The sequence below is a fragment of the Bombina bombina genome, chromosome 2, assembly GCF_027579735.1.
Source record: "Bombina bombina isolate aBomBom1 chromosome 2, aBomBom1.pri, whole genome shotgun sequence".
In the NCBI taxonomy this organism is placed as follows: Eukaryota; Metazoa; Chordata; class Amphibia; order Anura; family Bombinatoridae; genus Bombina; species Bombina bombina.
This window is the reverse complement of record NC_069500.1, coordinates 1024383680-1024408627: the sequence shown is the minus strand read 5'-3', so window position 1 is coordinate 1024408627 and position 24948 is coordinate 1024383680. Positions and strand designations below refer to the sequence as shown.

At 38.8% G+C, this 24948-nt stretch overlaps 1 protein-coding gene across 8 annotated transcripts in view; it reads right to left on the bottom strand.

The window, feature by feature from the left end:
* The window catches only part of BLTP1 (bridge-like lipid transfer protein family member 1), a 1044923-nt gene that overhangs the window by 685272 nt on the left and 334703 nt on the right, over window positions 1-24948 (bottom strand). For all 8 annotated transcript variants that reach the window (XM_053703615.1, XM_053703613.1, XM_053703617.1 and 5 more), the window contains 3 exons: window positions 21313-21391; window positions 11333-11424; window positions 10834-10951 (listed from right to left, as the gene is read on the bottom strand). In XM_053703615.1, the coding sequence (XP_053559590.1) occupies window positions 10834-10951; window positions 11333-11424; window positions 21313-21391 (289 nt within the window). The remainder of the gene's footprint in view (window positions 1-10833; window positions 10952-11332; window positions 11425-21312; window positions 21392-24948) is intronic.

The window sequence follows — 24948 nt, the reverse complement described above, 5'->3', positions numbered from 1 at the left end:
AGGGTCTTTAAAAGCACAACTGTCCTCAATGGGTATAGTTGTACGCTTAGCTAGAGTCGATATAGCTCCCTCCACCTTAGGGACCAATTGCCTTGAGTCCCGTATGGTGTCAGATATAGGGAAAATTTTCTTAAAGTTAGGAGGGGGAGAAAATGGTATACCTGATCTGTCCCATTCCCTTTTAACAATTTCCGAAATTCTCTTAGGAACCGGAAAAACATCCGTGTAAGTAGGTACCTCTAGATACTTATCCATCTTACACAATTTTTCTGGGGGAATTGTGATAGGGTCACAATCATCCAGAGTCGCCAAAACCTCCCTGAGCAACAGGCGGAGGTGTTCAAGTTTAAATTTAAAGGATGTGACATTCAAATCTGTCTGCGGTAATACATTTCCTGATTCTGAAAGTTCTCCCTCAGACAGCAATTCCCTGACCCCCAAATCAGAACACTGAGAGGGTACATCGGAAATGTCCAATAAGGCATCAGAGGGTTCAGTATCTACATTAATACCTGGCCTACTGCGTTTACCCTGCAAAACTGGCAGTTTAGATAATACCTCTGTAAGGGTAGTTGACATAACTGCAGCCATATCTTGCAGAGTAAAAGAATTAGATGCACTAGAAGTACTTGGCGTCGCTTGAGTGGGCGTTACAAGTTGTGACACATGGGGAGAATTAGATGGCATATCCTGATTCCCTTCAGACTGAGAATCATCCTTGGACACACTTTCTTTATTCAAAATATGTTCTTTACAGTGTAAGGCCCTTTCAGTACAAGAAGGACACAATGTAAGGGGGGGTTCCACAATGGCTTCTAAACACATAGAACACTGACTTTCTTCAATGTCAGACATGTTGAACAGACTAATAATAACAATACCAGTTGTTAAACCCTTATAACCATTATATTTGAAAAAACAAATTTAGCAAAAACGGGTACTGCGCCTTTAAGAAATACAAATGTACACTTTTTTTTCCAAAAATGCTCAAAACGTTATATATAACTACTCAGTTTTAACAGAATATGTCCCAAAGTGCAATCGGATATTGCACCACAAGTAATCAGGACAATCAAACCGCTTTTTAGGTTAATATAAGCACAAAAACGTTATGGAGACAAAAGTTTTCTAAAAACTGCCCCTGCACCTCGCCACAGCTCTGCTGTGGCGCCTACCTGCCCTCAATTAGATAACCAACGATCCGGTATCACTCCGGTACTTGTCCTCTAAGTCTGGGCCCAAACAGAGCTGATGGCTGCTGTTTTCAGAAATAACTAACTGCGCACTAGAAGCGCCAAAAAGAGGCTCCGCTCATCATGAACGATGTCCTGCCTGCCTCAGTAACCACATGGGAAGCGGTTTTAGCACAGCCATGAGGGATCTTAAATTTAAAATCCAAGCTAACATTTTGCATTTAATGATCAAGCTGGTACTTAGAAACACTTTCAACGTGATTAATTTATTTAAGAACATGCTTTGTAAAGATTCATTTTGCTTGTATGTATTGTTAAACCCTTACCCAGCTGGTATCAAATAAGGAATATTACACTCTAACACAGCAACATTACACATGTACTGGAGTCTTAATTCTATTTTAGTGTGAACTATATTATTCTTTTACTATTAATCCTCATAAAATCTTTTCTACAGCATCGCAAGAATGTTTTTTACATTGGAAACTATCGGCTAGATTACAAGTTTTGCGTTATGAGTGAAAAAGCAGCGTTATGGGTTATAACGCTGCTTTTTCACTACCGCTGCTATTACGAGTCTTGTCAAAAAAGCTGTACCGCACAGTTTTTTGGTCGTAATGCAAATTAACTTAAGCAATTTGCTTAATGTCTTTTTTCAATGGGACTTCCATAGCAGCCTATACCGCAAGATTCATAACGCAATCTAAAGTCAGTAGTTATGAGTTTACGCTACAAAGCTGTAGCATAAAACTCATAACTAAAGTGTTAAAAAGTACACTAACACCCATAAACTACCTATTAACCCCTAAACTGAGGCCCTCCCGCATCGCAAACACTAAAATAAAATTATTAACCTCTAATCTGCCGCTCCTGACATCGCCGCAACTATAATAAACATATTAACCCCACACTCCCGCATCGCAAACACTAGTTAAATATTATTAACCCGTAATCTGCCGCCCCTAACATCGCCGCCACCTACCTACATTTATTAACCCCTAATATGTCACTTCGGACATCGCCGCCACTATAATAAACATATTAACCCCTAAACCTAAATCTAACCCTAACACCTCAATATAACCACCCCCAATATAATTAAAATAAATCTAAATAAAACATACTATTAATAACTAAATACTTAACTATAAAATAAACCCTAAGCTAGCTACAATATAACTAATAGTTACATTGTAGCTAGCTTAGGTTTTATTTTTATTTCACAGGCAAGTTTGTTTTTATTTTAACTAGGTAGACTGATTAGTAAATAGTTATTAACTATTTACTAACTACCTAGCTAAAATAAATACAAATTTACCTCTGAAATAAAACCTAACCTGTCTTACACTAACACCTAACCTTACACTACAATTACATAAATTACCTAAATTAAATACAATTAACTAAATTAAATACAAATACCTAAATTACAAAAAAACAAACAATAAATTACACAAAATAAAAAACAAATTACAAGATAATTAAACTAATTAAACCTAATCTAAAAGCCCTATCAAAATAAAAAAGCCCCCCCAAAATAAATAAAAAAAACCCTAGTCTAAACTAAACTACCAATAGCCCTTAAAAGGGCCTTTAGCGGGGCATTGCCCCAAAGTAATCAGCTCTTTCACCTGTAAAAAAAATACAAACAACCCCCCCAACAGTAAAACCCACCACCCACATAACCAACCCCTCAAATAAAATCCTAACTAAAAAAAACTAAGCTCCCCATTGCCCTGAAAAGGGCATTTGGATGGGCATTGCCCTTAAAAGGGCATTTAGCTTTTTTCAAGTGCCAAACCCTAACCTAAAAATAAAACCCACCCAATAAACCCTTAAAAAACAAACTAACACTAACCCCCGAAGATCCACTTACAGTTTTGAAGACCGGACATCCATCCTCAACAAAGCCGGGAGAAGCTCAATCCAATTGGCTGATTGCAACAGTCAATAGGATTTTTTCACCTTTAATTCCGATTGTCTGATAGAATTCTATCAGCCAATCGGAATTCAAGGGACGCCATCTTGGATGATGTCACTTAAAGGTACCTTCATTCCAGAAGAGCTGTCGTAAGAAGAGGATGCTCCGTGCTTGAAGATGGACCCGCTCCGCGCCGGATGGATGAAGATAGAAGATGCCGTCTGGATGAAGACTTCTGCCGGCTTGGATGAAGACTCCTCCCGGCTTCGTTGAGGATGGAAGTCCGGCCTTCAAAACTGTAAGTGGATCTTCGGGGGTTAGTGGGTGGGTTTTATTTTTAGGTTAGGGTTTGGGCACTTGAAAAACAGAATTTATGTTTACCTGATAAATTACTTTCTCCAACGGTGTGTCCGGTCCACGGCGTCATCCTTACTTGTGGGATATTCTCTTCCCCAACAGGAAATGGCAAAGAGCCCAGCAAAGCTGGTCACATGATCCCTCCTAGGCTCCGCCTTCCCCAGTCATTCGACCGACGTAAAGGAGGAATATTTGCATAGGAGAAATCATATGATACCGTGGTGGACTGTAGTTAAAGAAAATAAATTATCAGACCTGATTAAAAAACCAGGGCGGGCCGTGGACCGGACACACCGTTGGAGAAAGTAATTTATCAGGTAAACATAAATTCTGTTTTCTCCAACATAGGTGTGTCCGGTCCACGGCGTCATCCTTACTTGTGGGAACCAATACCAAAGCTTTAGGACACGGATGAAGGGAGGGAGCAAATCAGGTCACCTAGATGGAAGGCACCACGGCTTGCAAAACCTTTCTCCCAAAAATAGCCTCAGAAGAAGCAAAAGTATCAAATTTGTAAAATTTAGTAAAAGTGTGCAGTGAAGACCAAGTCGCTGCCTTACATATCTGATCAACAGAAGCCTCGTTCTTGAAGGCCCATGTGGAAGCCACAGCCCTAGTGGAATGAGCTGTGATTCTTTCAGGAGGCTGCCGTCCGGCAGTCTCGTAAGCCAATCTGATGATGCTTTTAATCCAAAAAGAGAGAGAGGTAGAAGTTGCTTTTTGACCTCTCCTTTTACCAGAATAAACAACAAACAAGGAAGATGTTTGTCTAAAATCCTTTGTAGCATCTAAATAGAATTTTAGAGCACGAACTACATCCAAATTGTGCAACAAACGTTCCTTCTTTGAAACTGGATTCGGACACAAAGAAGGCACGACTATCTCCTGGTTAATGTTTTTGTTAGAAACAACTTTCGGAAGAAAACCAGGTTTAGTACGCAAAACCACCTTATCTGCATGGAACACCAGATAAGGAGGAGAACACTGCAGAGCAGATAATTCTGAAACTCTTCTAGCAGAAGAAATTGCAACCAAAAACAAAACTTTCCAAGATAATAACTTAATATCAACGGAATGTAAGGGTTCAAACGGAACCCCCTGAAGAACTGAAAGAACTAAATTGAGACTCCAAGGAGGAGTCAAAGGTTTGTAAACAGGCTTGATTCTAACCAGAGCCTGAACAAAGGCTTGAACATCTGGCACAGCTGCCAGCTTTTTGTGAAGTAACACAGACAAGGCAGAAATCTGTCCCTTCAAAGAACTTGCAGATAATCCTTTCTCCAAACCTTCTTGAAGAAAGGATAGAATCTTAGGAATTTTTACCTTGTCCCAAGGGAATCCTTTAGATTCACACCAACAGATATATTTTTTCCATATTTTGTGGTAGATTTTTCTAGTTACAGGCTTTCTGGCCTGAACAAGAGTATCAATGACAGAATCTGAGAACCCTCGCTTTGATAAAATCAAGCGTTCAATCTCCAAGCCGTCAGTTGGAGTGAGACCAGATTCGGATGTTCGAACGGACCTTGAACAAGAAGGTCTCGTCTCAAAGGTAGCTTCCATGGTGGAGCCGATGACATATTCACCAGGTCTGCATACCAAGTCCTGCGTGGCCACGCAGGAGCTATCAAGATTACCGATGCCCTCTCCTGATTGATCCTGGCTACCAGCCTGGGGATGAGAGGAAACGGCGGGAATACATAAGCTAGTTTGAAGGTCCAAGGTGCTACTAGTGCATCTACAAGAGTCGCCTTGGGATCCCTGGATCTGGACCCGTAGCAAGGAACCTTGAAGTTCTGACGAGAGGCCATCCGATCCATGTCTGGAATGCCCCACAATTGAGTAATTTGGGCAAAGATTTCCGGATGGAGTTCCCACTCCCCCGGATGAAATGTCTGACGACTCAGAAAATCCGCTTCCCAATTTTCCACTCCTGGGATGTGGATTGCAGACAAGTGGCAGGAGTGAGTCTCCGCCCATTGAATGATTTTGGTCACTTCTTCCATCGCCAGGGAACTCCTTGTTCCCCCCTGATGGTTGATGTACGCAACAGTCGTCATGTTGTCTGATTGAAACCGTATGAACTTGGCCTTCGCTAGCTGAGGCCAAGCCTTGAGAGCATTGAATATCGCTCTCAGTTCCAGAATATTTATCGGGAGAAGAGATTCTTCCCGAGACCAAAGACCCTGAGCTTTCAGGGGTCCCCAGACCGCGCCCCAGCCCACCAGACTGGCGTCGGTCGTGACAATGACCCACTCTGGTCTGCGGAAGCTCATCCCCTGTGACAGGTTGTCCAGGGACAGCCACCAACGGAGTGAATCTCTGGTCCTCTGATCTACTTGTATCGTCGGAGACAAGTCTGTATAGTCCCCATTCCACTGACTGAGCATGCACAGTTGTAATGGTCTTAGATGAATTCGCGCAAAAGGAACTATGTCCATTGCCGCTACCATCAAACCTATTACTTCCATGCACTGCGCTATGGAAGGAAGAGGAACAGAATGAAGTATTTGACAAGAGTTTAGAAGTTTTGATTTTCTGGCCTCTGTCAGAAAAATCCTCATTTCTAAGGAGTCTATTATTGTTCCCAAGAAGGGAACCCTTGTTGACGGAGATAGAGAACTTTTTTCTACGTTCACTTTCCACCCGTGAGATCTGAGAAAGGCCAGGACAATGTCCGTGTGAGCCTTTGCTTGTGGAAGGGACGACGCTTGAATCAGTATGTCGTCCAAGTAAGGTACTACTGCAATGCCCCTTGGTCTTAGCACCGCTAGAAGGGACCCTAGTACCTTTGTGAAAATTCTTGGAGCAGTGGCTAATCCGAACGGAAGTGCCACAAACTGGTAATGCTTGTCCAGAAATGCGAACCTTAGGAACCGATGATGTTCCTTGTGGATAGGAATATGTAGATACGCATCCTTTAAATCCACCGTGGTCATGAATTGACCTTCCTGGATGGAAGGAAGAATTGTTCGAATGGTTTCCATTTTGAACGATGGAACCTTGAGAAACTTGTTTAGGATCTTGAGATCTAAGATTGGTCTGAATGTTCCCTCTTTTTTGGGAACTACGAACAGATTGGAGTAGAACCCCATCCCTTGTTCTCCTAATGGAACAGGATGAATCACTCCCATTTTTAACAGGTCTTCTACACAATGTAAGAATGCCTGTTTTTTTATGTGGTCTGAAGACAATTGAGACCTGTGGAACCTCCCCCTTGGGGGAAGCCCCTTGAATTCCAGAAGATAACCTTGGGAGACTATTTCTAGCGCCCAAGGATCCAGAACATCTCTTGCCCAAGCCTGAGCGAAGAGAGAGAGTCTGCCCCCCACCAGATCCGGTCCCGGATCGGGGGCCAACATCTCATGCTGTCTTGGTAGCAGTGGCAGGTTTCTTGGCCTGCTTACCTTTGTTCCAGCCTTGCATTGGCCTCCAGGCTGGCTTGGCTTGAGAAGTATTACCCTCTTGCTTAGAGGACGTAGCACTTGGGGCTGGTCCGTTTCTGCGAAAGGGACGAAAATTAGGTTTATTTTTGGCCTTGAAAGACCTATCCTGAGGAAGGGCGTGGCCCTTGCCCCCAGTGATATCAGAAATAATCTCTTTCAAGTCAGGGCCAAACAGCGTTTTCCCCTTGAAAGGAATGTTAAGCAATTTGTTCTTGGAAGACGCATCCGCTGACCAAGATTTTAGCCAAAGCGCTCTGCGCGCCACAATAGCAAACCCAGAATTTTTCGCCGCTAATCTAGCCAATTGCAAAGTGGCGTCTAGGGTGAAAGAGTTAGCCAATTTGAGAGCATGAATTCTGTCCAAAATCTCCTCATAAGAAGAATCTTTATTGAGCGCCTTTTCTAGTTCATCGAACTAGAAACACGCTGCTGTAGTGACAGGAACAATGCATGAAATTGGTTGTAGAAGGTAACCTTGCTGAACAAACATCTTTTTAAGCAAACCCTCTAATTTTTTATCCATAGGATCTTTGAAAGCACAACTATCTTCTATGGGTATAGTGGTGCGTTTGTTTAGAGTAGAAACCGCCCCCTCGACCTTGGGGACTGTCTGCCATAAGTCCTTTCTGGGGTCGACCATAGGAAACAATTTCTTAAATATAGGGGGAGGGACGAAAGGTATGCCGGGCCTTTCCCATTCTTTATTTACAATGTCCGCCACCCGCTTGGGTATAGGAAAAGCTTCGGGGGGCCCCGGGACCTCTAGGAACTTGTCCATTTTACATAATTTCTCTGGAATGACCAAATTCTCACAATCATCCAGAGTAGATAACACCTCCTTAAGCAGGGCGCGGAGATGTTCCAATTTAAATTTAAATGTAATCACATCAGGTTCAGCTTGTTGAGAAATTTTCCCTGAATCTGAAATTTCTCCCTCAGACAAAACCTCCCTGGCCCCCTCAGACTGGTGTAGGGGCACTTCAGAACCAATATCATCAGCGTCCTCATGCTCTTCAGTATTTTCTAAAACAGAGCAGTCGCGCTTTCGCTGATAAGTGGGCATTTTGGCTAAAATGTTTTTGATAGAATTATCCATTACAGCCGTTAATTGTTGCATAGTAAGGAGTATTGGCGCACTAGATGTACTAGGGGCCTCCTGTGTGGGCAAGACTGGTGTAGACGAAGGAGGGGATGATGCAGTACCATGCTTACTCCCCTCACTTGAGGAATCATCTTGGGCATCATTTTCTCTAAATTTTGTGTCACATAAATCACATCTATTTAAATGAGAAGGAACCTTGGCTTCCCCACATACAGAACACAGTCTATCTGGTAGTTCAGACATGTTAAACAGGCATAAACTTGATAACAAAGTACAAAAAACGTTTTAAAATAAAACCGTTACTGTCACTTTAAATTTTAAACTGAACACACTTTATTACTGCAAATGTGAAAAAGTATAAAGGAATTGTTCAAAATTCACCAAAATTTCACCACAGTGTCTTAAAGCCTTAAAAGTATTGCACACCAAATTTGAATGCTTTAACCCTTAAAATAACGGAACCGGAGCCGTTTTTATATTTAACCCCTTTACAGTCCCTGGTATCTGCTTTGCTGAGACCCAACCAAGCCCAAAGGGGAATACGATACCAAATGACGCCTTCAGAAAGTCTTTTCTATGTATCAGAGCTCCTCACACATGCATCTGCATGTCATGCTTCCCAAAAACAAGTGCGCAATAGAGGCGCGAAAATGAGGCTCTGCCTATGATTAGGGAAAGCCCCTAGAGGATAAGGTGTCCAATACAGTGCCTGCCGGTTATTTTACATAATTCCCAAGAATAAAATAATTCCTCAAAGCTATGAAGTATTAAAATATGCTTATATATCAATCGTTTTAGCCCAGAAAATGTCTACAGTCTTAAAAGCCCTTGTGAAGCCCTTTTTTTCTTTATGTAATAAAAATGGCTTACGGGATCCCATAGGGAAAATGACAGCTTCCAGCATTACATCGTCTTGTTAGAAATGTGTCATACCTCAAGCAGCAAAAGTCTGCTCACTGTTTCCCCCAACTGAAGTTAATTGCTCTCAACAGTCCTGTGTGGAAACAGCCATCGATTTTAGTAACGGTTGCTAAAATCATTTTCCTCTTACAAACAGAAATCTTCATCTCTTTTCTGTTTCAGAGTAAATAGTACATACCAGCACTATTTTAAAATAACAAACTCTTGATTGAATAATAAAAACTACAGTTAAACACCAAAAAACTCTAAGCCATCTCCGTGGAGATGTTGCCTGTACAACGGCAAAGAGAATGACTGGGGAAGGCGGAGCCTAGGAGGGATCATGTGACCAGCTTTGCTGGGCTCTTTGCCATTTCCTGTTGGGGAAGAGAATATCCCACAAGTAAGGATGACGCCGTGGACCGGACACACCTATGTTGGAGAAAAGAGCTAAATGCCCTTTTAAGGGCAATGGGGAGCTTAGTTTTATTTTTAGTTAGGATTTTATTTGGGGAGTTGGTTGTGTGGGTGGTGGGTTTTACTGTTGGGGGGTGGTTTGTATTTTTTTTTAACAGGTAAAAGATCGGATTTCTTTGGGGCAATGCCCCGCAAAAGGCCCTTTTAAGGGCTATTGGTAGTTTAGTTTAGGCTAGGGTTTTTTTTTTATTTTGGGAGGGCTTTTTTTTATTTTGATAGGGCTATTAGATTAGGTGTAATTAGTTTAAATATCTGATAATTTGTTTTTATTTTTTGTAATTTAGTGTTTGTTTTTTTGTAATTTAGGTAATTGTATTTAATAAATGTAATTTATTTAATTGTAGTGTAAGGTTAGGTGTTAGTGTAACTCAGGTTAGGTATAATTTTACAGGTAAATTTGTATTTATTTTAGCTAGGTAGTTAGTAAATAGTTAATAACTATTTACTAACTAATCTACCTAGTTAAAATAAATACAAACCTACCTGTAAAATAAAACAAAAAAACCCTAAGCTAGCTATAATGTAACTATTAGTTATTTTGTAGCTAGCTTAGGGTTTATTTTATAGGTATTTAGTTTTAAATAGGAATTATTTAGGTAATGATAGGAATTTTTATTTAGATTTATTTTAATTATATTTAAGTTAGGGGGTGTTAGGGTTAGACTTAGGTTTAGGGGGGTTAATAAATTTAGTATAGTGGCGGCGACGTTGGGGGCAACAGATTAGGGGTTAATAAATGTAGGTAGGTGGCGGCGATGTTAGGGGAGGCAGGTTAGGGGTTAATAATATTTAACTAGTGTTTGTGATGCAGGAGTGCAGCGGTTTAGGGGTTAATATGTTTATTATAGTGGCGGCGATGTCCGGAGCAGCAGATTAAAGGTTAATAAGTATAATGTAGGTGTGGCGATGTCGGGAGCAGCAGATAAGGGGTTAATAAGTGTAAGATTAGGGATGTTTAGACTCGGGGTTCATGTTAGGTGTAAACATAAATTTGGTTTCCCCATAGGAATCAATGGGGCTGCGTTACAGAGCTTAATGCTGCTTTTTTGCAGGTGTTAGACTTTTATTCAGCCGGCTCTCCCCATTGATGTATATGGGGAAATCGTGCACCAGCACGTAAAACCAGCTCACAGCAGCTTTCAGAAGCGCTGGTATTGGAGTGCAGTATGGATCTCAATTTTGCTCTACGCTCACTTCTTAACTGCTAACGCCGTTTTTGTAAACCTGTAATACCAGCGCTGTAGGGAGGTGAGCGGTGACAATAACGTGCAAGTTAGTACCGCACCCCTCATAATGTAAAACTCGTAATCTAGCCGATTGTTTTTTCACAACAGGAAATTAGTCAAAAAACTGTTAAACCCAGAGATAATTGCACATTTACATGAACAAACAAGTCAGACCAATTAGCTGTCAGCTTCAATGTTTTCAAGTATCTACCTGTGAAGAAGTTTTTCTGGGCAAAAATAAAATGATAGGTTGCCTTATACACCTCTAGTTCGCATTGCCAGGTCTGTGGCATGTTCCACACCCTTGGGTAACTGGCATTTATATGAAACTGTGAATAAAAACAGAAGGCAAATTACTGACAGAGTTTACCACTATTTAAATTGTGAACAAAGATTCTAACATAGAGATTTCATAAAAAAAAAATCACAATATCTTTTTTAAGAATTGATAGAAAATGAAGCATTTGCTTAATTTACCGTAATTTAAATGCAAAGCATAAATATGAGACAATAATAAAAAATGAAAGCTAGGCATTCATCAGAAACTTTAGGGTTGCACAGAGCTATACAGATTTCTTCAAATACTAAAATACACCAGTAAAATAAGTGAATTTACACACACAAATATAGGTATAGGAGAAACAAATAAGAAATTATATACAAACTAATTAACAAGGTAAATCAATAATAATTGGGTCATTGGAACTTACTGCTAACATTTCTGCTTCTAGAAGGGTCCGGTACTGCATGCTGGTTGTGGTGTCTACATGTAACAACTGCCCTTTAATAGTTGGGGAATAACCTAACAAGAAGGGGGGGACAACATGTTTAAATATTATCATTTAATAAACAAATGAGCAAAAGTGAAACCGCTTTTTTTATTAAACAAACATGAAAACACCTTATTTACAGCGTGCATAAGTGAGCAACTTTTATACAAAGTAATAGCATTAAGAAATTAACATTTAGTTTGCTAGTTTCTACCCATTGTACACTTACAGCGCGTACAAAACTATAAGCTATGTATTGTGCTCAAGAAGATTTTGTTGGCCACTTTTTTAACAACAGGCATAAGAAATTGTTAACGTTCTTTTTGTGTAATGTCACAAAATGTGAAAAAGGAGATTTAAGGGACAGTATAGAATAACAAATCAGAAAAGTTAAATTATATGAAAAGGAGATAAAATAAATAAATGAAAGTGTATTGCAAACTAGACATTTTGAATAAAAAATGTCAAGGTCTTTACTGTCCCTTGAAGATTACACCCCAAAAAAATCTCTCCTTAACAGAACATATGTGTAAACCTATAGGGAAATAACAGAGGTAGCTCTCAACCTAATCCTCATTAGTATAGGACGATAAGAGTAAGGAGGCATACAATGCACACTATGAATTACCTTATGGCTCAAGAAGAACCTGAAACCATTTGGATCATGTGGTAAATGAGTATTTACGATTGGAGGTCTTGGTAGAGGCATACCTTGGGGGTTGGGAGCTACCAAAAGCCAAAAGAATTGGAAAAGATATGTGAAGAAAAAACAGCACTCATAACTGTGCTCAAACAAGCAGCCTTCATGTAAAGCAGATAAGCTACCTGCTAGGCAGCAATGGTCTTGTTCCAAGTAACTGCCTTGCAAATTTCGATCAACAGAAACCTCATCCTAAAAAGCCCAGTAAAAAGCAACTGACCTAGTAGAATGGACAGTAAGGTGTTCAAGAGGAGGCTAACCCACCTCCGAAAAAAGCTTATGAATCAAAAGCTTCAAACAGGAAGCCAATACAAAACATTTGTTGTCATCTGATCCCTTCTAAAACCAGAAAAACATAATTTATGTAAGAACTTACCTGATAAATTCATTTCTTTCATATTGGCAAGAGCTAGTGACTTATGGGATATACAATCCTACTAGGAGGGGCAAAGTTTCCCAAACCTCAAAATGCCCATATAATACATCCCTTACCACACCCACAACTCAGTTTAATGAATAGCCAAGTAATAGGGTGATAAAATAAGGAGTAGAAAAGCATACAAAAAGAGGAACTGGAAATATAATTGTGCTTTTATACAAAAAATCATAACCACCATAAAAAGGGTGGGTCTCATGGACTCTTGCCAATATGAAAGAAATGAATTTATCAGGTAAGTTCTTACATAAATTATGTTTTCTTTCATGTAATTGGCAAGAGTCCATGAGCTAGTGACGTATGGGATAGAAATACCCAAGATGTGGAAGTCCACAGAAGAGTCACTAGAAAGGGAGGGATAAAATAAAAACAGCCATTTCCGCTGAAAAAAATTAAATCCACAAAAAAATAAGTTTTTCTCATAAATTTAAAGAAAAAAAAACTTAAAACATAAGCAGAAGAATCAAACAAACAGCTGCCTGAAGAACCTTTCTACCAAAAACTGCTTCAGAAGAAGCAAATACATCAAAATGGTAAAATTAAGTAAATGTATGCAAAGAAGACCAAGTTGCTGCTTTGCAAATCTCATCAACTGAAGATTCATTTTTAAAAGCTCAAGAAGTGGAGACTGATCTAGTAGAATGATGGATAGTATGATATACAATCCTACCAGGAGGGGCAAAGTTTCCCAAACCTCAAAATGCCTATAAATACACCCCTCACCACACCCACAATTCAGTTTAACGAATAGCCAAGCAGTGGGGTGATAAAGAAAGGAGTAGAAAGCATCAACAAAGGAAATTTGGAAATAATTGTGCTTTATACAAAAAATCATAACCACCATAAAAAGGGTGGGCCTCATGGACTATATGAAAGAAATGAATTTATCAGGTAAGTTCTTACATAAATTATGTTTTCTTTCATGTAATTGGCAAGAGTCCATGAGCTAGTGACATATGGGATATCAATACCCAAGATGTGGGGTCTTCCACTCAACAGTCACTAGAGAGGGAGGGAATAAAAAATAAAAACAGCCATATTCGACTGAAAAAATTAATCCACAACCGAAAAAAATAAGTTTATTTTCATTTCTGAAAGAAAAAAACTTAAATCAAAAGCAGAAGAATCAAACTGAAACAGCTGCCTGAAAAACTGCTTCCGAAGAAGCAAATACATCAAAACTGTAGAATTTAGTAAATGTATGCAAAGAGGACCAATTTGCCGCTTTACATATCTGATCAACTGAAGCTTCATTCTTAAAAGCCCACGAAGTGGAGACTGATCTAGTAGAATGAGCTGTAATTCTCTGAGGCGGGGTCTGACCCGACTCCAAATAAGCTTGATGAATCAAAAGTTTCAACCAAGAAGCCAAGGAAATAGCAGAAGCCTTCTGACCTTTCCTAGGACCAGAAAATAAAACAAATAGACTGGAAGTCTTCCTGAAATCTTTAGTAGCTTCCACATAATATTTCAAAGCTCTTACCACATCCAAAGAATGTAAGGATCTCTCCAAAGAATTCTTAGGATTAGGACATAAGGAAGGGACAACAATTTCTCTACTAATGTTGTTAGAATTCACATCCTTAGGTAAAAATTGAAAAGAAGTCCGCAAAACTGCCTTATCCTGATGAAAAATCAGAAAAGGAGACTCACAAGAAAGAGCAGATAACTCAGAAACTCTTCTAGCAGAAGAGATGGCCAAAAGAAACAACACTTTCCAAGAAAGTAGTTTAATGTCTAAAGAATGCATAGGTTCAAATGGAGGAGCCTGTAAAGCCTTCAGAACCAAATTAAGACTCCAAGGAGGAGAAATTGACTTAATGACAGGCTTAATACGAATTAACGCCTGTACAAGACAGTGAATATCAGGAAGTATAGCAATCTTTCTGTGAAATAAAACAGAAAGAGCGGAGATTTGTCCTTTCAAGGAACTTGCAGACAAACCCTTATCCAAACCATCCTGAAGGAACTGTAAAATTCTAGGAATTCTAAAAAAATGCCAGGAGAATTTATGAGAAGAACACAATGAAATGTAAGTCTTCCAAACTCTATAATAAATCTTTCTAGAGACAGATTTACGAGCTTGTTACATAGTATTAATCACTGAGTAAGAGAAACCTCTATGACTTAGAACTAAGCGTTCAATTTCCATACCTTCAAATTTAATGATTTGAGATCCTGATGGAAAAACGGACCTTGAGACAATAGGTCCGGCCTTAACGGAAGTGGCCAAGGTTGGCAACTGGACATCCGAACAAAATCTGCATACCAAAACCTGTGAGGCCATGCTGGAGCCACCAGCAACACAAAAGACTCTTCCATGATGATTTTGGAGATCACTCATGGAAGGAGAACTAGAGGCGGGAAGATATAAGCAGGATGATAACACCAAGGAAGTGTCAGTGCATCCACTGCTTCCGCCTGAACATCCCTGGACCTGGACAGGTATCTGGGAAGATTCTTGTTTAGATGAGAGGCCATGAGATCTATCTCTGGAAGACCCCACATCTGAACAATCTGAGAAAACACATCTGGATGGAGAGACCACTCCCCTGGATGTAAAGTCTGGCGGCTGAGATAATCCGCCTCCCAATTGTCTACACCTGGGATATGCACCGCAGAGATTAGACAGGAGCTGGATTCCGCCCAAGCAAGTATCCAAGATACTTCTTTCATAGCTTGGGGACTGTGAGTCCCACCCTGATGATTGACATAAGCCACAGTTGTGATATTGTCTGTCTGAAAACAAATGAACGGTTCTCTCTTCAGCAGAGGCCAGAACTGAAGAGCCCTGAGAATTGCATGGAGTTCTAAAATATTTATTGGTAATCTCGCCTCTTGAGATTTCCAAACCCCTTGTGCTGTCAGAGATCCCCAAACAGCTCCCCAACCTGAAAGACTCACATCTGTTGAGATCACAGTCCAGGTCGAACAAAAGAAGTCCCTTGAACCAAACGATGGTGATCTATCCACCATGTCAGAGAGTGTCATACATTGGGATTCAAGGATATTAATTGTGATATCTTTGTATAATCCCTGCACCATTGATTCAGCATGCAAAGCTGTAGAGGCCTTATGTGAAAACGAGCAAAGGGGATCGCTTCCGATGCTGCAGTCATGAGACCTAAAACTTCCATGCACATAGCCACTGAAGAGAATGACTGAGACTGAAGGTGCCGGCATGCTGCGACCAATTTTAAACGTCTCTTGTCTGTTAGAGACAGAGTCATGGACACTGAATCTATCTGGAAGCCTAAAAAGGTGACCCTTGTCTGAGGAATCAAGAAACTTTTTGGTAAATTGATCCTCCAACCATGTTTCCGAAGAAACAACACTAGTTGATTCGTGTGAGATTCTGCAGTACGTAAAGACTGAGCTAGTACCAAGATATCGTCCAAATAAGGAAACACCGCAATACCCTGTTCTCTGATTACAGATAGTAGGGCACCCAGAACCTTTGAAAAGATTCTTGGAGCTGTTGCTAGGCCAAATGGAAGAGCAACAAATTGGTAATGCTTGTCTAGAAAACAGAATCTCAGAAACTGATAGTGTTCTGGATGATGGTATGCATCTTGCAAGTCTATTGTGGACATATAATGTCCTTGCTGAACAAAAGGCAGAATAGTCCTTATAGTCACCATCTTGAAAGTTGGTACTCTTACATAACGATTCAAAATTTTCAGATCCAGAACTGGTCTGAATAAATTTTCTTTCTTTGGTACAATGAATAGGTTTGAATAAAACCCCAAACCTTGTTCCTGAGGAGGAACTGGCATGATTACCCCTGAAGACTCCAGGTCTGAAACACACTTCAGAAAAGCCTGAGCTTTTACTGGATTTACAGGGATACGTGAGAGAAAAAAATCTTCTCACAGGAGGTCTTATTTTGAATCCTATTCGATACCCTTGAGAGACAATGCTCTGAATCCAATGATTTTAGACAGTTTTTATCCAAAAATCCTTGAAAAACCTTAATCTGCCCCCTACCAGCTGAACTGGAATGAGGACCGCACCTTCATGCGGATTTAGGGGCTGACTTTGGTTTCCTAAATGGCTTGGATTTATTCCAATTTGAGGAAGGCTTCCAATTGGAAGCAGATTCCTTGGGAGGAGGATTGAGTTTTTGTTCCTTATTCTGACGAAAGGAACGAAAACGGTTAGAAGCCTTAGATTTACCCTTAGGTCTTTTATCCTGAGGCAAAAAAACTCCTTTTCCTCCAGTGATAGTTGAAATAATAGAATCCAACTGAGAACCAAATAAATTATTACCTTGGAAAGAAAGAGATAGTAATCTAGATTTAGATGTCATATCAGCATTCCAAGATTTAAGCCACAAAGCTCTTCTAGCTAATACAGCTAAAGACATGAATCTAACATCAATTTTGATAATATCAAAAATGGCATCACAAATAAAATGATTAGCATGTTGCAGTAAGTGAATAATGCTAGATATGTCAGAATCCAATTCTTGTTGCGCTAAATTCTCCAACCAGAAAGTTGATGCAGCCGCAACATCAGCCAAAGAAATAGTAGGTCTGAGAAGATTACCTGAATATAAATAGGCCTTCCTTAGATACGATTCAAGCTTCCTATCTAAAGGATCCTTAAAAGAAGTACTATCTTCCATAGGAATAGTGGTACGTTTAGCAAGAGTAGAAATAGCCCCATCAACTTTGGGGATCTTTTCCCAAAACTCTATAGATTTTGCTGGTAAAGGATACAATTTTTTAAACCTTGAAGAAGGAATAAAAGAAGTACCTGGCTTATTCCATTCCCTAGAAATCATATCAGAAATAGCCTCAGGAATAGGAAAAACCCCTAGAGAAACCACAGGAGGTTTAAAAACAGCATTTAAACGTTTATTAGACTGAACGTCAATAGGACTGGTTACCTCAATATCCAAAGTAATTAACACTTCTTTTAATAAAGAACGCATATACTCTATTTTAAATAAATAAGTAGATTTGTCAGTGTCAATGTCTGAGGAAGGATCTTCTGTCTCAGATAGATCCTCATCAGAATTGGATAAATTATTATGTTGTTGGTCAGTCATTTGAAATTTCATCAGCTAAATGAGAAGTTTTAAAAGACCTTTTACGTTTATTAGAAGGTGGAAATGCAGACAAAGCCTTCAGAATTGAATCAGATACAAATTCTTTAAAATTTACAGGTATATCATGCACATTAGAAGTTGAAGGAACTGCAACTGGCAATGTACTATTACTGATGGAAACAATATCTGCATGTAAAAGTTTATCATGACAACTATTACAAATGACATTCGGTGAAATAATTTCTACAATTTTACAACAAATGCACTTAGCTTTGGTAGAACCGATGTCAGGCAGCAATGTTCCAGCAGAAACTTCTGAAACAGGATCAGATTGGAACATCTTGCACAATGTAAGAGAAAAAACAACATATAAAGCAAAATTATCTATTTCCTTATATGACAGTTTCAGGAATGGGAAAAAATGCAAAAGCGTAGGCCTCTGATAGAGAAAAAAGCAAGAGGCAAACATCAATGGGGTATTGAAATAATGAAAAAGTTTGGCGCCAAGTATGACGCACAACTTAACGTAAACTTTTTTGGCGCCAAAAATAACCGGAAATGACACACTCGCGTCACTAATGACGCCGAAGTGTGAAAGGTCTCGGCATCACGTATGACGCCGGAAATGACGAAGTTGCGTCATAAACGTATTTTTACGCCCAAAAATATTTTCGCGCCAAGAATGAAGCAATAAAGTTTAGCATTTGACGCACCCGCGGGCCTAATACCCGCAATAGCAAGAAGTAGTCAACTGAAAAAAAGACTAAACCCCAGGTAAGAAAAAAATTTCTTAAAATGTTTATATTCCCCAAATATGAAACTGACAGTCTGCAGAAGGAAATACATGAACCTGACTCATGGCAAATATAAGTACAATACATATATTTAGAACTTTATATAAATGCATAAAGTGCCAAACCATAGCTGAGGTGTCTTAAGTAATAAAAAACATACTTACCAAAAGACACCCATCCACATATAGCAGATAGCCAAACCAGTACTAAAACAGTTTTTAATAGAGGTAATGGTAAATTGAGAGTATATCGTCGATCTGAAAAGTGAGGTAGGAGATGAATCTCTACGACCGATAACAGAGAACCCATGAAAAAGACCCCCGTTAGAGAAATCATCGTATTCAATAGGTGATACTCCCTTCACGTCCCTCTGACATTCACTGTACTCAGAGGAATCGGGCTTCAACAATGCTGAGAAGCGCTATCAACGTAGAAATCTTAGCACAAACTTACTTCACCACCTCCATATGAGGCAAAGTTTGTAAAACTGAATTGTGGGTGTGGTGAGGGGTGTATTTATAGGCATTTTGAGGTTTGGGAAACTTTGCCCCTCCTGGTAGGATTGTATATCCCATATGTCACTAGCTCATGGACTCTTGCCAATTACATGAAAAAAAAGGACTATACCCCAGGTAAGAAAAATAACTTCCTAAAACATGCTTCCCAAACTGAAACTGACAGTCTGCAAAAGGAAATATACATAGACCTGACTCATGGCAAATATAAGTAAAATACATATATTTAAAACTTTATATAAATACATAAAGCGCCAAACCATAACTGAGAGTGTCTTAAATAATGAAAACATACTTACAGAAAGACACCCACTCACATATAGCAGATAGCCAAACCAGTAATGAAACCGTTATCAGTAGAGGTAATGGAATATGAGAGTATATCGTCAATCTGAAAAGGGAGGTAGGAGATGAATCCCTACGATTGATAACCTTTGAAAAGATTTCCCACGAGGAAAACCAAAAAATCAATAGGCGATACTCCGTTCACATACCTCTGACAAACACTGTACTCTGAGAGGAATTGGGCTTCAAAATGCTGAGAAGCGCTTATCATAGGTGAAAAATCAAGCACAAACTTACTTCACCACCTCCATAGGGAGGCAAAGTATGTAAAACTGAATTGTGGGTGTGGTGAAGGGTGTATTTATAGGCATTTTAAGTTTTGAGAAACTTTGCCCCTCCTGGTAGGATTGTATATCCCATACGTCACTAGCTCATGGACTCTTGCCAATTACATGAAAGAAAAAAAGAATAAACAAACTAGAGGATAGTCTAAAATCCTTGAATACCTGCAAATAAATTTTTAAAGCCCTATCAACATCCAAAATAAGAAGAAGCCTCTCATTAGAATCTTTTGGATTAGGACAAAAAGAAAGAACAACAAACTCATGACAAAAAATGTCTAAAGCAATACTTAAAAGGGACATGAAACTCAAAAACGTTCTTTTATGATAGCTAGAATATATAATTTTAAACAACTTTCCAGTTTACTTCTATTATCAAATTTGGGAACAGTAGGATCCTTGTCTAAACAGAAAGGTCTAAACAGAAAGGGGATGATTCTGTATCGTGATACAAGACTAACTTGTGACCATCTGAAAATACCTCACCCTCTGAGGACAAAGATAAGATAAGATAAATGAGGGATTAGCAGAAACCTCAATTCCTCCTGTATTTGTCTTTTAAATGTTGTCTTACATTGTAATGTTTCACCGTTGTACTTTTATCTTTGTACCCAAGGACAGTGCTGCGGAATCAGTTGGCGCTTTATAAATAAAGAATAACAATAATAATAATAAAAATATTAACACGCCTGAGTGTTTAGCTTGTGAGCAAAATGTTTACTTTTGACTTGTAATTCGAGCGCTACCTTGCACAGTGTTAGTGTTAATTAACGCTACTATTTTTGCCTTACACTTGTAATCTCAGCCTAAATTTGCTTATCACTCCAAGGTTTGGAGAGTGATAATATAGTTATTATTAGAGCGTTAAACTAAACAAATAGCAAAAATAACAAAGGGAGGATTATACTAAATAAAAATAAACTACAGGTACAAATCCCCAAACCCTGAATCCAAAATCCAAACTTATTCTGAAATCAAAACTATCTTTCTGAGGGTACTATGTATACAAAAGTATTACAAATTATATAAAACTACCTTTAGCTTACATGTATAAGCTGTATTATGATATGTAAATATTGCATAAATGGCATAAGATATTGTTGTTGTTTAAACGTGGTCCCATTACCTCTGCAAACGGTCCCACTTTAAAGAAGCAAATATTCGAAAATCCAAACTATTCCAAAAACCAAACCTTTTCCAGTCCCAATCAGTTTGTATACAGGGTTTTCTATCTGTACTCTTTTTCATTATAAAAAGAAAGTCTCATGAACTCTGTATTTAACCAATGGTAAGCCCCCAACAAATCCAACTAAGATTATGCACTAATTTACACTTTTTTTATATTCAATTTAACCCCTTCTCTACCAGGAATTTAAGAGAAAAACTTGCCCAAAGCACAGTAGAAGTTTTAGCATTTATATTATTACTATTATTTTTCTGCAGTGTAGAGACCCCTCCTCAACCCTCCCACAAACAGCTCTTTAACCCTCCCTCCTTCAACCCTCCCACCTCCTTGGTGTTTGCTATTTAATTAAATTTTGTTTATTTAATAGGGGTGCCTAATCTTGGAGAAAAAAATCCCATAACACACAAAACAGTAATTAGGAAGTTTTGAATGCATCATGATCATTTCACGGAGCACGTTGATGCTACAGATTAATAATGTAGTGTGAGAACAGGTGTTGCATGAACAGGAATAAGTTAGAATGAAATTCAAAAAAGGCCCTTAACAAATATTGCTAAATTAACATTTTGTTCAGTGGAAGACTCAGTTCTACTTCAGTAAAATAACTCACCATTTTCAGAAACAGTCATGGGAATATTCACTTCTAAATAGGATCCTGCCCATACATTCACATGCACAGCATTAGTTTCCTGTAATATAAAAAAGTAAACATTTTTAAGTACTAACAAAGTGTGAACAGTATAAAGCACTAGTTAATTGTATACATTCTAAAAACATAGAAAATATCAAATTATTTTTGTATAAATGTCATAGTAAGATAAAATACAACATTTTGGTGAGTTTGATGGTAACTATAAAGACTTTCACAAGGGGCCACAAAAAGTATTTTGGAAATTGCTCGCTAGACACCCATTCTATAAATCATATCTCACTTTCCCTTTTAGCCTTGGGGGAGATTTCAGTGTGGTTCAAAGCAAATATGGGACCTAGCTGTGATTATAAATAATTATATAAAAAAAATAATAAGGGCCTGATTAGCTAAAGCTCCCTGGGCTGGCAAGCATATTAAAGAATGCTCGCCAGGAGTTCTATTTCCCTGGTGGAATAATCTAGGTCACTTTTTACCCTGAAAACGGAGTGTCTCGCTAATGGGCGCACACTGCATTTTCGTATGGGGAAAAGATGCATACATTACAAAAGGGCACAATAAAATTTGTATTTTAAAAATATTACAAAACAAATAATTGAACCACAGAATTGAATCACAGAAAAATACGCCGGAAAAAACAAAATGTATGCTTACCTGATAAATTCCTTTCTCCTGTAGTGTGGTCAGTCCACGGGTCATCATTACTTCTGGGATATTAACTCCTCCCCAACAGGAAGTGCAAGAGGATTCACCCAGCAGAGCTGCTATATAGCTCCTCCCCTCTACGTCACACCCAGTCATTCGACCGAGAACCAACGAGAAAGGAGAAGCCAAAGGGTGCAGTGGTGACTGGAGTATAATTTAAAAAATTTAGACCTGCCATAAAAAACAGGGCGGGCCGTGGACTGACCACACTACAGGAGAAAGGAATTTATCAGGTAAGCATACATTTTGTTTTCTCCTGTTAAGTGTGGTCAGTCCACGGGTCATCATTACTTCTGGGATACCAATACCAAAGCTAAAGTACACGGATGACGGGAGGGACAGGCAGGCTCTTTATACGGAAGGAACCACTGCCTGAAGAACCTTTCTCCCAAAAACAGCCTCCGAAGAAGCAAAAGTGTCAAATTTGTAAAATTTGGAAAAAGTATGAAGAGAAGACCAAGTTGCAGCCTTGCAAATCTGTTCAACAGAAGCCTCATTCTTAAAGGCCCAAGTGGAAGCCACAGCTCTAGTAGATTGAGCTGTAATTCTTTCAGGAGGCTGCTGTCCAGCAGTCTCATAGGCTAAACGTATTATGCTACGAAGCCAAAAAGAGAGAGAGGTAGCCGAAGCTTTTTGACCTCTCCTCTGACCAGAATAAACGACAAACAGGGAAGACGTTTGTCGAAAATCCTTAGTTGTCAGGCTTTTGGGTGTACTGTTTCCTTAATTAGAATTCAACCAATCATATCTTACTTACTCTCATAAAACACCTGTTCACTGAACACACCTTGCTTAGTATTTTGTTATTTTCCTCAGAGTAACACTGAGCCTCTGATACCTCTGGAAGGTTAATATTGTATCTAAACTTTTCAGCAACTCAAGTTACCTCATTCAAGATCTACCTACTACGGATTTAATATTTATTTCCAGCCTGTTGCAACATCTTACTTTGGCAAGTACTTTTCATTTATTCAAGACTGTCTTTATTTTGGGAAGTTACGTTACCTGTTTCAACTTATCAGCTCATATTATTTATCAACCAAGTCTGTGGCTGCCATAAAGAATAACCGGTTATTGAAGCTCTTATCTGTTAATCTTATTTGTTCTGTTATATTATCCTTATGTTGATTTCTGCTGCACCGGAGAATCGTGACGTCACACGCTGACTGTTTGCTGGCTTCAGCGTGTCTCTGCTGCTGCTGCAGCCGCAGCCCACAGAACCCGGAAGTGTTTGTCCTTACTTACCGCATTCACAGTTTTCAAGGTACATTACTACGTTTGCAACTATAATCATATCTGCAGAAGTTCTCCATTATAACAATCTATCAATACTACATTGGATAAGACTTACTTGCTGTGTGTTCAATATCTCATGTTACGCAATATATTATAATTATTCCTTACTTATTCTTAAGAAAGTTTCACCTATTCCTATATCCTTTTGTATTATTACAAGCCTGCTTATTTCTAAGATTGTATTTGATTTTGATTCCTATAATACAGATAATACTTTAGTGTGTACTTTTGTAGGGAAACATTAATCTATATTAACTGCACATATATCCATATGGGTTTACCAAGTAATAGTACTCTCAATTGATATTGTGCTACATACCTATACTAGTAATCAAACTAAGCAGGATTGATTATTACATAATACTAAGCCTTAAAAGAAAATGGAACCTGCTGAAATTCCCCAAGTAGTCTATAACCTGAGTCAAAAGGTAGACAAAATGGGACAGGCTATCTTGGACTTACAACTAGAAAATCAGGTTCTCAGAGAGCTTATAAAGGAGGTAAAAGAACAACAAACCCCCAGTTCTGAACCACAGATAAGCTTGCCAGAATTATATAATGGTAATAGGAAAACCTATAGGCAGTTTAAAAATGCCTGCTACCTGCTCTTCAATTTAAAACCAAAAACTTACCCCACTGACAGGGTAAGGGTTTTGTCTACAATATCTTTTCTAAGATCTGAACCCAGAATTTGGGCAGATCATTTGTGTGAAACAAATGACCCTCTACTAGATTCACTAACAAATTTTTTTCAAGCCATGGATGAGCTATATAGAGATACTGATATTCAACTAACGGCTGAACAAAAAATGAGGAGTTTAAAACAAGGAAAAAAGACAGTGGAGGAATATACCACTGAATTTAAGCTGTACGCATCAGACTCAGCATGGAGTTTGGTTTCGCTCAGAAACCAATTTAGATTGGGACTGTCTGATCCTGTCAAGGATGAGCTAGCACGTATAGAGCTTCCAAGTACCCTGGATGCATTAATAAAAGTCTCAACCCAAATTGACCGGAGGCTCAGGGAACGCAAAGCTGAACGTGGTTATTCAGATCCAACATTTAAAGCCACTATGTCCACCTCTGCACACATAAAATCACCTCCAATGGAGCATGTCACCCCCATGGAAATAGGAGTAATTCGTGGACCATTAACCCCTGAAGAAAGGATAAGAAGAAGAACTAATCACCTCTGTATGTATTGTGCAAATCCCAGTCATACAGTTATGAATTGTCCAACATTACAAAAAAATAAAAAGAGTAAGTTTGTTCATATTAACAATACTCAAAGTCTAGATAAACAAATTTCTTATTGCAAACTAACTCTCCTTTTGCAGTGGGACCTTAATAGATTGGCTACTTCTGCCATCGTTGACTCTGGAGCCTTTGGAAACTTTATAGACAAATCTACTGTATTGAAAAATAAAATACCTATTGTATTAAAGAAAACACCAGTTTCAATCAAAGTTATTGATGGCTCTGTAATGCCCCCGCAACGTTCCAACACTTTATTAATGATATCTTCCGGGATTTATTAGACATATGTCTAGTAGTATACTTAGACGACATCCTAATTTACTCCAACAATTTGCCAGA